The sequence below is a fragment of the Glycine soja genome, chromosome 10 (assembly GCF_004193775.1).
Source record: "Glycine soja cultivar W05 chromosome 10, ASM419377v2, whole genome shotgun sequence".
In the NCBI taxonomy this organism is placed as follows: domain Eukaryota; kingdom Viridiplantae; phylum Streptophyta; class Magnoliopsida; order Fabales; family Fabaceae; genus Glycine; species Glycine soja.
In genome coordinates, this window is record NC_041011.1 from 32,339,470 (window position 1) to 32,353,371 (window position 13,902).

Consider the following 13,902-nt stretch of genomic DNA (forward strand, 5'->3'; position numbering starts at 1 on the left):
GTAAAAAATTGTCCACTGCCTCAATTTTAACAACTTTAAGGATTTTGGAGTCACCACAACAGGAGGATTGCAATTTAAAACCTTATCACAAAATCACTTACAATAATTATTATCATTCATTATGATCACACTGAATAAAAAACAATAATTTATAGTTATATATATATATATATATATATATTTTTTATATGATCCCAATGGATTTACTTTCGTGGTGATGAATTGATAAAAAAAAGGCAACAAATAAAGAAGTGGTTGGTGATGGTGACTCTTAGCATGTTGCACTATTAAAAAAATGGTTTTTTACGATACATCTTTTAAGACAATTCCCCTAAAACCGTTTTAAAATGTCAGGCGAAATTTTTTGTAAATAACAAGAAATGTATGACAACGGTTTTATAAAAATCATCTTAGAAATTAAATGTTCAAAGACAATTTTATTAAAATCGTCTTAAAAATCATATATTCAAAGACGGTTTTATTAAAACGGTAAAAAATCGTCTTTCAAATTAATCTCATCCTAACGCATAGTTCTCCTCATACACCCTTTTTATTTCTGCCCTAGCCTCACTCAAAATATATTCTTCCATCGTTTCCGTCTTCTCCTTTCACAAGCGATAACGACAACGAGATGTCAGAGCTCCTCTAGAGCGGCAGCGAGATGTCAACACTCCTTTAGATTCCGACGTTCCCTCTTTTGGTTCTGGAGTTCCTTCGACATCCTTCACAAAGTTTGTGGCATCTATTCGAGGTGCGTTTTTATTTATGCGTTCAGACTTCATAGCTTCTTGTTCTGCTTTCATGGATTATTTTTTTAAGTTTCACGAAAGAACATAGCATATTTTGTTTTTGCTTTTATTCCAGATTTTTGCTTTTATTTCATGCTCTGTTACTTCTCTTAATTATTTTTTATTTTATGATTTACTGATTCCTTTTAATTGTTGCCCATGGCTTACTCTGAAGAATATGAGTAACATAATGCGTTAGAGATATTAATGTTAGATATGAAGTACCTAATCTTCTCAAAGGCATTATTTTCCTTACCACATCGCTCACCCAATGTTTTTGCAATAAATTTTAAGTTATTTTAGATTTGAAAATTCCAGGGGATGTGGTATTTTGAAAATTCCTTCATCTAGTGTCTTCTGTGAGGGATTCTGTAAGAGATATAAAATCAATCTTGAGTCTTCGCCTAACAGCTTAACTTTTAGAAGAATTAATCCTTGACACCCCTAAACAGTCATGACAACCCTCTTCTAGAGAAAAATGAATTCAAAATTTGCTTCTAACTTCATTTACCATTTAGGCTGATGAAAATAACTATCTGTGAAGGTTAAATATTGGTGGTTTCTATCATAGTTGCTCTTTTTATTCCCTCGGAGGTATGCATTTTATGATTTTTTTTGTTTTTTTTTTGTGTTCATATGTTACAAAAGCAGTAAAATGTTGACGAAGGTTATTCAGTAAAAACTTCTTCCGGAAGAAGCTCTTCCGGAAACTTCTTCCAGAAGAAGTTCTTCCGGAAGTTGATGCTACTTATTCCGGAAGAAGTTCTTCCGCAATAAGGTGTGTCAGCTTCCGGAAGAACTTCTTCCGGAAGATGTTTCCAGTAGTGCACACTGCTTCTTCTGGAAGAAGTTCTTCCGGAAACTGTATTTTTTTAATTTTTTTGGAATTGTGTTTTTAAATTTGTGAAAAAATTAATATATATGAATATTATAATTTATAATATTTGTATTTGATATTTTTTAAATTGTGGATAATTGGTTTAATTAGGTATAATAATTTAGGTATATTATTAAATGATTTTGATAAAATAATTGTATTTTGTTGCTGTAGTAAAATGTTTTATTAGTTGTTAGTTATAGTGTTAACTTTAGTTTAAGTAAATAATTTAGTTTTAACTTTTGTATTACTTGTGTATGATGCATAATTTAATAATATATCGTTAAGATGGACGAAGATCAATGGACGTATGACTATACGATGTCACAAGAAGTTCATATGGATTATGATAATGAAGAAGAATGTGGTGTGAATGAACCACATGTTGATTGTTCGAATGCTTTTAATACCTGTCAGGTAATCATGTTCATTAGTTTGAGTCATTTGGTTGAACGTATGTTTCGTATAAAAATTAATATGTCGGAGTTGCGTTGTAGGTCTTTGGTACTCGAGATGATGTTTTGTAGTGGGCTCGAGCAGTTGCCCATGAAAATGAATTTGTTGCAGTGGTTATGAGGTCTGACACAAATACTGGTAGCAGAGAAAGAAGTTCATTTGTGTTAATTGGGTGTGAAATGAGTGGTCTGTACAAGTGTAGGAATAAAGAATTTGTTAGAAGAGACACTGGGAGTAGGAAATGTGGTTATCCCTTCAGGCTTCGTGGGAAATCAATGCATAGAGGGGAAGGTTGGATGGTGAAGTTGATCTGTGGGATTCACAATCATGAATTGGCCAAGTCCTTAGTTGGACATCCATATGTTGGGTGATTGACTAAGGATAAAAGAAAATTATTGCTGATATGACAAAGTTGATGGTGAAACCAAAAAACATCTTGCTAACGTTGAAGGAGCACAATGCCAATAGTTGCACCATGATCAAGCAAATTTACAATGCAAGAAGTGCATATCATTCTTCAATAAGAGGAGCTGATACTGAAATGCAACATCTGATGAAGCTTCTCGAACGTGATCAATACATTCATTGGCATAGATTGAAGGATGAAGTTGTGGTGCGTGATCTGTTTTGGTATCACCCAGATGCAATAAAGTTATGCAATGCATGTCATCTGGCGTTTTTTATAGATAGTACCTACAAAACAAACAGGTACAGACTCCCACTACTTGACTTTGTTGGGGTGACACCAACAGTGATAACATTCTCTACTGGGTTTGCATATCTGGAGGGTGAGCGTGTTAATAATATTGTATGGACTTTGGAACGGTTTCGAGGTGTATTTTTAAGAAATGATCATCTCCCTATTGTTATTGTCACTGACAGAGACCTAGCACTAATGAATGCAGTGAAAACTGTGTTCCTGGAGTGTACAAACTTGTTGTGCAGGTTTCACATCGATAAGAATGTCAAGGCGAAGTGAAAATCTTTAATCGGTAAAAAAAATGTCTGGGACTATGTGATGGATAACTGGGGTACTTTGGTTGATTGTCCGTCCGAACAACAATTCGCTGAGTCCCTTCAGAAGTTTCAAATTGTTTGTTTACCTTGGCCAATGTATGTTGACTATGTTAACGACACATGAATTATCTCTCACAAGGAAAAATTTATTACAGTCTGAACGAATAAGGTCATGCACCTAGGCAACACAACAACAAACAAATATTAAAATCTTATTTTTTTCTTGTAAGGATTATTAACAAATGGTATTTAATTGTTGTATATTTTTCATGTTTGTTGTGTATTTTAAATGTAGGGTTGAATAAGCTCATTGGACTCTAAAAAGAGTATTATAAAATAGCCTTGGAGACCTGTGTAGTGTTTGGGATGCCATGAACAACATGATCACGCTGCAACACGTTGAAATTAAAGCATCCTTTGAAACCAGTACGCATGTGGTTGGACATGTATTTAAAAAAACCTTATACAAGAGGCTCGTTGGAATGGTTTCAAGGAACACTTTAAATGAGATTGTTGCCAAGGTTGAGCGTCTACGTTATCTCGGCAATGATCCCTCTTCTTGTGGTTCTGTGATGAGAAGCACGCTCGGTCTTCCTTGTGCATGTGAGCTTTCTAGGTATGCTGCTGGCAGCATCACAGTGGATTCAGTCCATATGTTCTGGAGTAGACTTTGCTTTTTAGACCAAGGGTTATGTGAGGCCGAAGTCAGCATCAAGGAAGAGATTGAGACCATATCTAAAAGATTTGAGGAACTTGATGTGTGTGGAAAACTAACTCTCAAGAGTAAACTTCGAGATATTGCATACCCTGATCATAACTCTATGTGCCCTCCTTCATCAAAGGTCAACACTAAAGGTCAACACTAAAGGTGCACCGAAGAAACCGATGAAAAGAAGTCAAAGATCCACAAAGCGTGATCCGTCTTACTGGGATTATGTTGATGCTTTTCATTCTGTTCAAAGCAACAAATCTTCAATGAAACGTACTGCATCATCTTTTGAACCGCTGAAGCCAACAAGGATCATCCCGATGTTGGATCAATTTGCGTCATTTATACTGGATTTCATTCACAACGTTGTGGATGTGAAAGCGGACGGTAACTGTGGATATCGGTCCATTGCCGGTTTATTAGGTATGGGGGAAGATTCTTGGCTGTTGGTGCGCAACGAATTGATTAAAGAACTTGACAGATGGTTTCATGACTACACTAACCTCTTCAGTGGCACAGAGAGATTTGAACAATTAAGGCTATCCCTACTTGTTGATGGGTTTTCCAAGGTATGTTTTTAGGTTTTTTTTTAAAGAACAACAAATCGCTAACAGGCGGCAGAGGGATCATGTCTGGGTTGGTCACCTGCCTGGGTCGGTATCATGAATGGGTGAAATGTCTGGAAAAACCACTCCATGTAATCTGTAGATACCTGCCCAAGCACTACACAAAGGTCACTCACAACTACTACGTGGTCTGAGAAATGCATCCACCTGTCATCTATATCATCATATGACAACGAAGCGCTATCAGGCGGTGGAGGGATGCTCTGAATGTACCCAAACTGGCGTAGCACCCTCTCCGGTCGAACTGTGAGCACCATAGGACCCCATCTCAGCTGACCCTGGAACGACGAAATCAGCTCAAACCTCCTAACCCCTCGATGGTCACTGTAAGGCAACCAGCACACGTCTGTGACTGTCAAAGCATCACAACATGCCCGGTACAACGCTCCTGTAATTCCCTTCATATGAGCCTTCATCGTCAGCCACTGGGAGGCACGAGAGGACGTCTCCTCATACGCATCATTGATGACGCACTGATGCACACTTGGAAAATGCTCATAGATCCAGCACTACAAAAAAAAAATTAGGTTAACATAACATAAAAACATGTTTACATCATAATCCAATGTAACATATTACGAACACAAAATTTACTTGTAATAAAGTAAGGTACCCCCCCAATCTGCCATGTCGTGGTCCTAGAAACTTCATCTAACTGATCATAGATATGAACCAGGGCTGCAGCTCCCCAGGCATAGCCCCCACTCTGACCCATGTCGCGAAAAGCCTTTAGATGCACCACATGAACATTTGTTGCACTCTTGTTAGAAAAAAGAGTGCAACCGACCAGGTGCAGGATATAAGCACGAGCTGCTACAATCCATCGTCATGCTTGACATCTCATCTCATAGATCTCCCGAACCCATGAGAGGTGTACATATGCCCCGCGCGCTTGTACTGTCTCGGCTCTAGCCTCCTCACCGGACACTTCAAGCAACTCAATCAACAAAAATATCGTCTCGTCCACGGAAAGAGCCTCGAAGTTGTGCAAGGCACCACTGATAGGGAGATGGAGGAGTGACGACACATCATATAGTGTGATCGTCAACTCTCCTACTGGAAGGTGGAAGGTGCTGGTCTCCCTGTGCCACCTCTCCACAAATGCGGATATAAGTCCAGGATCGTCAGTTACAACTGAACACTCGATCAATGGACTTAATCCTGTGGTGACAACCAACCCTTCAATCGCAGGCACTGGCTTCCCAATTAATGCCACCTTCCTCCTGTGCGACACCAACTTTAGCTCAGGACGCTCCTGAATTGAAGTACAAATCATTCGAAATACACAAATATCAATTTTTTTTTAATGAAAAACAAATCAAGAAGAAAACAGTAAGAAATTATAATACCTATCCAGTCCAAATGGCATGTGCGACATGCTCCGCAAATGAAGTCAGAACTGATGGGTCACAGGGCCCACCAGGGAATCCCTCATCAGCATGTGACCCCTCAGCACCATCACGACCTAAGTCCTTTGCAACAGTCGCATCTATGTCCGCAGTCATCTGAGGTGCATTTTCACTCATCTAAGCAACATCGTCAGCCATATGAGGGACATCCTCATTCACCTGAGGAACATCCTCAGTCACCTGAGGAACACCCTTATCAACCGTAATATGTACTCGTCGCCTACGGGTTGATGCAGTAGGCCTACGCCTCTGGGGAACATCGACTGCATCATGCTCATCCTGTCTACCTCTGCCTATAACCCTAGCTAAAACATGACCTAAACCTCGTGTTCTAACCATGATCTGCAAATCATGAAGAACACGTATTTTTTTGGGTTAAATAAACTATTCATATAATTAAAAACCTACATATATTTACATAAATCTTTAGTCTTACGTTATAAACCCTAATCACACTACCCTAAGCATTGTTGACTACCCTAAACTAAACCCTACACACTCAACGACTAAACATATATCTTACACTCAACTAGGTCCTAACCCTAATACCAAATTTTTTATGCAAATACAAAAAAAAAACAAAAATTTAACCTAATATATAATATTTAATTAATTTTTTTTACTTACCACCATGAAAGCATAAATATTTGAATTATTATAAAACAAAATTTATATAAAAAAACAACTTCATTTATAAAAAAAAAATACTAATTTTGGAAAAAATAATTCTTTTTTCCAGAAGAAGGTTCTTCCGGAGAAGTTACCGGAAGAACTTCTTCCGGAAGCTTCTCCGGAAGAACTTTTGTTCTACTGGAAGAACCTTCTTCCAGAGAAGCTATCGGAAGAAGTTCTTCCGGGAGTATCGGAACGATTGCTCTTCTCCATTTTGAGGCGATTTCCATGTCTTCTACCCTAAAGTCATCATCTCCTAAACTAACTAAACAGTTAACCTACGAGAGGAGGGGAGATAGGGGTTACTAACCTCGACGACAGAAACGTAGCAACAGCACCACGGAAGCTTCGCAGCAACGCAACAATGGCAGCTTCAGGCGTAGAGGAAGAAGGAACGAAGAAAAGAAGAAAGAAGCCAGAAAGGTGGGGAAGAAAAGAAAGATACCTAACGCGTTTTGTTTTTAAATTTTAAGTTAAGGACAATTTTGTCCATTCAAAAAATTACTGGGTGCACCAACAACATTGTTGGGTGCACCTAGCATGTCCCAAAGAAGTATAATGGACATGGCATGGTTAGTGGACATGCACGGAAATGTCTTATGTGTGAGATCAAGCTGTAACACAACATTTAGGGGCCCACATACACGTTGGTCTTTCATATGGCATCTTCAATCCTTCACAAAACCAGTAACCAAATCAAAACTTTTGTATGTCATTAATTATTAATTATTATTGTTAGTACTTGTCATCAATTCTTTCATATTAATAATTTTTTACTGATAAATATTTTTTTAACTTTTTACTAATATTTTATGGCACTTGTTAATAGTTGTCATTAATTATTAATTATTATTGCCAGTACTCATTTTGACGTGATAAAGCTCAATGAATCTTTTTACATTTTATTATTTTATATTTAAATTTTTTTACATGTTTTTGTAATGCAAAAATTATATCTAATTATATAATGTGACATAGAATAAAAAATATTTAATTAGATATATATGAATTATTTTTATTTTTAAATAAGTAAAAAATGATGAATTCTTAAATTTGATGTAGCATGATAGATTTCACGAAAGTAAATTAGGCAGCTCTAGGTCAAAGGAGGAAGTTCAATTTTTTTAATATCTTTTTAAAAAATATATTCTAAGACGGTTCTATGAGAAAACCATCTTAGTATCCTCAATATTTTTTATTTTAAAAAAAAATATTTTAAGACGGTTCTTACATTCTAAGAAGGTTTTCTCATAAAACCGTCTTAGAATCCTAAATTTATTTAATTTTTTTTTAAAAATTATATTCTAAGACGATGCTTAAAAAATTGTCTTAAAAAAGCTGCACATTCTAAGACGATTTTTAGCAAAATAATCGTCTTAGAATGTACAACTTTTCTAAGATGATTTTTTAAAAATCGTTATAAAAAGTTTTAACTTTCTACGATGTTAACTACAAAGACGATTCAAAACCGTAGTTAAAAGTACCTTAGAACCGATGTAGAATGACCATTTTGTAGTAGTAATGGTAACGCGAGCAAGCTTCTTGGTGCAGATGTTGGCCAAGCTTGAAAAAAGGGTAAAGAATAAAGAGGCGGTCGGTGAAGGTAGCACTCAAGATGCTATTTCCAATGAACTCGAGGCGCTTATAGGAGACAACTTTGGTGAAGGAGGGATGGGTGAGAGCTTCTTCTAAAAGCTTTTTGTTTCTGAATTTGTAGCCTAGGATCATCTCCACCTTCTTGAGCAAACACAAATCCATCTTCGTAGATATGGCAGTGACACAAACACGGTGCAAATATTTCAACACTTTGTCTTTGCCATGTCTTGTATGTGCCTCGAACACTAACAATGCATAATTGCAAGTGAGAAACACGGCTTTTACAAGCTCCTTTGGATTTTTTTTTAATTACCAGAATAAATTTTGAATATTTTTTCTTCCAAAAGAAGATATTACATAATTGCACATGCCACTCCTAGTAGGAGTAAAAAAATAAATATTTTTTTACTCCTAGTAGAAGTAAAAAAAAAATATTTTTTTATCATCAAATGACGTAGTATCTTTTAAGAGACACGTCCACGTGTCATGCCACGTCATCCTTTAGTGTCACGTTCGATAGTCCACGTGACACTAAAATTAACCTCAGTAACAGCGTTACTTTAAAATTTATCCGAAGAACTATTTTGCAATACTTATGCAAAGATAGAGACTATTTTGCATTTCACATTAAGTTAGGGACTAATATACAAAATTGGTATAATCTCAGGGACTAAATTGCATATTCACTCTATTTTATAATAAATTGGAATTTTATAAAAAAAAAAAGTAAAATACTATATAAAACATGTTTGAAAAAAAAATTAAATGTATATTAACATAATATATCGAGTTTGGAAACATATAATCTATAACTTATATAAAATTTATACCTGAAAAATAAAACTAATATAGCATTTAAAGTTATTAGTATAATATTTAGTCAAGTATACAAAAAACTAGATTTTTAACCTATGCATTGCCCATGCTTGTTTAAATTAAATATTTTTACATTTGCTTTTAGTATATTTTTTTAAAATATATGTACATACAAAAAGTTATAACTTTTAAATTATTATTTTGAAAGGAATTATCTTTTAAAATATTTAGAATTATATTAATATAATTACATTAAATTAAATATGACTAATTACCTTTTTACTTGAATAAATCTTTTTTTTAAAATAATCAGGTCCAGTCATGTTTTTAATCCAGATAATTAGGAGAACTTATAATTTCAATAAAATATTAAATAAAAATTATTTAATATTGACGGTTACAAACATGAAAAAATTATAATTGACAATTATAAATGAAAGTGAATTATTATTACTACTACTACTATTATTTTTTTTCTCTTACATTTAAAATAATATTTAATATTACATGAAAATAAAATAATAAACATTAAATATGTTTTCTTTTCAAAACTAATTTTTGTTAAGCTAAACTAATATTATATTATATTATCCATAATAGCATTTAAGATTTGAATTAAACAAACCAATAAACAATAAAGATATTTTCAGTTGAAAACTATTCATTGGTGAGAGAAGCCAATAATATTTAAGATTTATAAAGGTAAAAAGTTATCATTTATTTTTTTTAAAATGTTTCTTATATAAAAATTGAATAAATTTAAGATACATTAATTTCAGGATTTGTTTTCCCACCTTATTTTGGATATGCATGAACTTTATTTAAAACTATATATATATATATATATATATATATATATATATATATATATGTTAATGTTAATAAAAACTCATGTTTATTTCCTATTTATATCGTTAGTTATTTATTAAAATAAATATACGAAAATTAATTTTTAGATTTAAGTTTTTATAATATTACTAATTTTGATATATATTTGACTTTTTTATGTGTATCAAATATTAAAATAATTAATTTTATATGATAATATATTTTGAATATAGAGATTCTAATGAGAATTCATATATTTAATTAATACAATAATTAATATGGTTACCCAAAAAATATTATTTAATGTTAATATATTTCATAAAACATTAATATACTATATTTAATGTTGCTCAAGTAAATTTTAAGTAAAAACATACATAAGTAGACTGTTTCCTTTATAGTATTTTTTTTTGTTAATTAATGAAAATTCAAAAAGAAAACAGTTCAGAAAATTTGTTTTGAAAACCAAAAAAAATGAAAACCAGTTCAATTTTTTTTTTCTATTATCATATAGAGGAATCAATAAAAGTATATAATAATAATATTTTATCTCTCAATCTTATCATTAAATATTATCTTAAATAAATTACAATAAATTGTTCTCAAGTATTATACATATTTAAAATATCCACATTTTTATTATTATTTATATAATATATTTTAAAGCGATGACATTAAAATTCATATTAATATAATTTTAAATTTATTTAAAACTTCATTACTTGTCAACAATTAATTTTGAAAAATTAATTTTTACATATGGTATTTTTTATGTATATAATGTATTAAGTTGAATTTTATTTGTTAAAAATAACCAAACTAACAATAAAAACCATAGATAATATGAAATTAATGGGATATTTTGTGTAGCGGTGTATTATAAAAAATAAATAAAAAATGGTTTAAAATAATTTATTTTACAAATCTTCAATGGAAAACTAAAAAAAATATTATATAAAATGTAGGCTTAAATATATTTTTAATTCTTGATAAATACTCATTTTTTATGTTTGATCCTTAATAAAATTTTAGTTCGGATCGGGTCCCTCATATTTGAAATTTTTTTTTCAGGTCACTCGTCAATAGACGAGATCTATTATTTGTCTACTTACGTGACTGTTAACCGGTCCCATTGACATGAGACCTGGTAATATCACATGTACCCATTTCTCAGTAGGATTACACTTACTATGAAATTAATGGGATATTTTATGTAGCTGGTGTATTATAAAATATAAATAACACAATGGTTTAAAATAATTTATTTTACAAGTCTTGAATGGAAAACCAAAAAAATACTATATAAAATTTATTTTAAAAAAATTCATGAGATTTTTTGTATCGATTGTTAGTTTTGTTAAAAATAAATTCAAATATGCAATCTTTTTTTCCATCTTTCTTTTTGGTTCTCCCTTGATTCTCAAGCTACTTTCTCAACCACTAGATCAACATTTATATCCCCACAATCGATGTAGCTTATTAACAACAGGATTTAAAGTTGTAGGCATCTGAAGCAAATGTAACTAAATATGATATGATACCAATACTACATATTAATTTTTGGTCTTCAAAGCTTGCAGACAAAAACACTAAGCTACTTCAAGTCATAAAATTCAATGTTTATATATATTTTTCAATCTTGCAAAGGTTTCCGTTTCTGAATTTGTCGAAGAGACATTTTCTCCGGTACACTTCATTGACAAAATATTAAAAAGTTTCTTTATGCACTATCTTTAAACAAGGTCATTTGAACTCAAAAGTTTATGTAGACTCATAGAGTTTCATAAATTTGACTCATAAACTTAACTAGTAAATTCGTAAGAGTTCATTTCATATAAAAATAATAACAAAATATCTATAAATAACAGTAATTAAATATTTCAACTATATAATTAAGTAAAATAGTAAATCATAAATTTCATAATAATTAAATAACCAAGTCTAGTAATGTATCACTACTAGATAATAACTTGCAGATGTTACAGTAGTGATATATCACTCTTATCGAGAATTTGATGTTATTAGAGAATAAGAGTTTGATGTTATTAAAGGTGAAAATTTTTGTATTTGAGAATAATACTAAATAAAGGTATGTTGAACACTAAACAGATAAAAATAACCCAAAATAACTTATATTTTGGTCTAATTTTTTAACTTGTTGACTCGTTAACTCGGTGATAAACTAGGAAGTCTACCGAGTTTACTTAGAGTTTATAGAGTCTACCCAGAGTCTACTAAAAAAAGAATTTACTCAAGAGTCAACTCACAAAAGATAAATAAACAAAGAGTTAATGAATTAACTTAGAAAGTTTGATAACCATTATCTATATATTGAAAACCAATAAGCCAAATTAATTCACCAAGTTGCAACCTCCTTAAATAGATTTCCATGAGTCCATATCCAACAACAATAATTGAGTTTGAGTCCTTGGGTACTTGCAATAGCCTGCTATATATGGTTACAAAAGGCTTTAATTAAATTGTGATCGTAGTTATAATTTTGTTACATTTCTTGATATTGAAGAAAAATATGGCGAATTTGATCACAATTATGGTCACAAATATTTTATATATTTTGACGTAATGGTCGAAATTACCATTAGGGACTGTTTTTTAAAACCTACATTACATGCATACGGATACGGAACTAGTATCAAATACCAGTTTTTGGGGTGAGATATGTGATTTTTCATAAATCTAGAGTACGGCCGCATTAATATAAATTAAAAAAATGTATATGTTTATATATAAAAATAGAATTTAATATAAACATGCATAACTAAAATTATATATATATATATATATATATAAGATTATGCACTGACTTGTAAATTAGTTTTACTGTCACTTATTCATAGACTTTAAGATAAGTTTATTTTTAAAAATCATATCAATAATAATTTTAATTATTTAATAGTGTAAAAGTTTCTATACTAATAATACGTAACTATTAAAACTCAATTTATAAATGATATAAAAAAACATAAATAAGAATAATTTATATATAGTAAAATAGGAAGATTTTTGTATCTATAAAAATTAAATCTTCAACTCTCTAAGTCTTGGGGTTGAACTTGTTTCTTTGCAAGGAATAAATAAAAGAATATGTACCTTCTGTTTCTCTTGGAACAAATAAAACTTGGATACAGATTTGATACCTATTCAAAAATATCCAATTTTAAAAAAAAATGCACATACATACCCAAGAATATCCAATGAATCCTACAACATAATTTTTTAGAAGTACCTATACTTCAGAGTTTAAAATCTTACCGTTCTAAATTATTCTATTTAATCACGTCTTGTTACCAAAGGAGTAGCTTCAGCAAGAGGAGTTGAAAGAGGAGATGGCAATGGCGAATTTCGACACATGGGGCATGAGAGGTTCACCTGCAACCACCTATCAATGCATTCTCTATGAAACAAGTGACCACAATTAGAAAGAAGCTTCACACAGTCCGTGTCCTTGTAATCTGCCAAGCATATTGAGCAACATGATGATGTCATTGTTTCTGAATCAGGCCTATGATGCTTGGCTTCGGAGAACAACAACACTGGATAATTGTTCACAAAAGAGTTTTGCTGATGAACTTGGATAGTTAAGGCAGAATCAAGCTCCATGCTGGTGTTGGCAGTGACACTTACTTGGCTGTTTTGCAAGCTTCTATGGCTACAGTAAAAGGAAATGAGACTTATGAGAGCGATCATTAGGAGAATCCCTAGAGATAACCCTACCGAGTAATATGCGTATGATCCATTATGCTCCTCAGAAGGGTTGTTCATGCCATGATCAGAATTGGAAGTGTTGTTCATGATCCTTTTAAGTCAATTTCCCTGCACACGGATGGAATGAGGGATAAGAAATTAACTTCAAAAGCAATCCAAGGCAAAGTTTCAATGTATGGAGTGGACAAAACCTTAATTAAAATTCAAGTTCCTTATATTCTTGTCTTCAAGTTCTTAAATTAGATAATAACACGTGGGTATACTTTTTTTTTTCTAACGTCAATTAGCCTCTATTTAAAATATACTGGGGGAGATTTTAAAAAATTCACTTGAGTATTTGATATAAAGTTGGGTTAATTAAGTTTTTTTCCTCAAATTATAT

The 13,902-nt window shown here is 31.9% G+C and overlaps 1 protein-coding gene across 1 annotated transcript; it reads right to left on the reverse strand.

Annotated features, from left to right (window-relative positions):
- Positions 1-13,085: 13,085 nt before the first annotated feature.
- LOC114371637 (RING-H2 finger protein ATL70-like) lies at positions 13,086-13,607 on the reverse strand. The gene has a single exon (XM_028329010.1). The coding sequence runs from the start codon at positions 13,605-13,607 to the stop codon at positions 13,086-13,088; it is 522 nt and encodes a 173-aa protein (XP_028184811.1).
- Positions 13,608-13,902: the final 295 nt, after the last annotated feature.

Excerpts from the sequence above, each read along its gene's own strand:
- LOC114371637 (XM_028329010.1), bottom strand. The coding sequence starts at position 13,607 with ATGAACAACACTTCCAATTCTGATCATGGCATGAACAACCCTTCTGAG.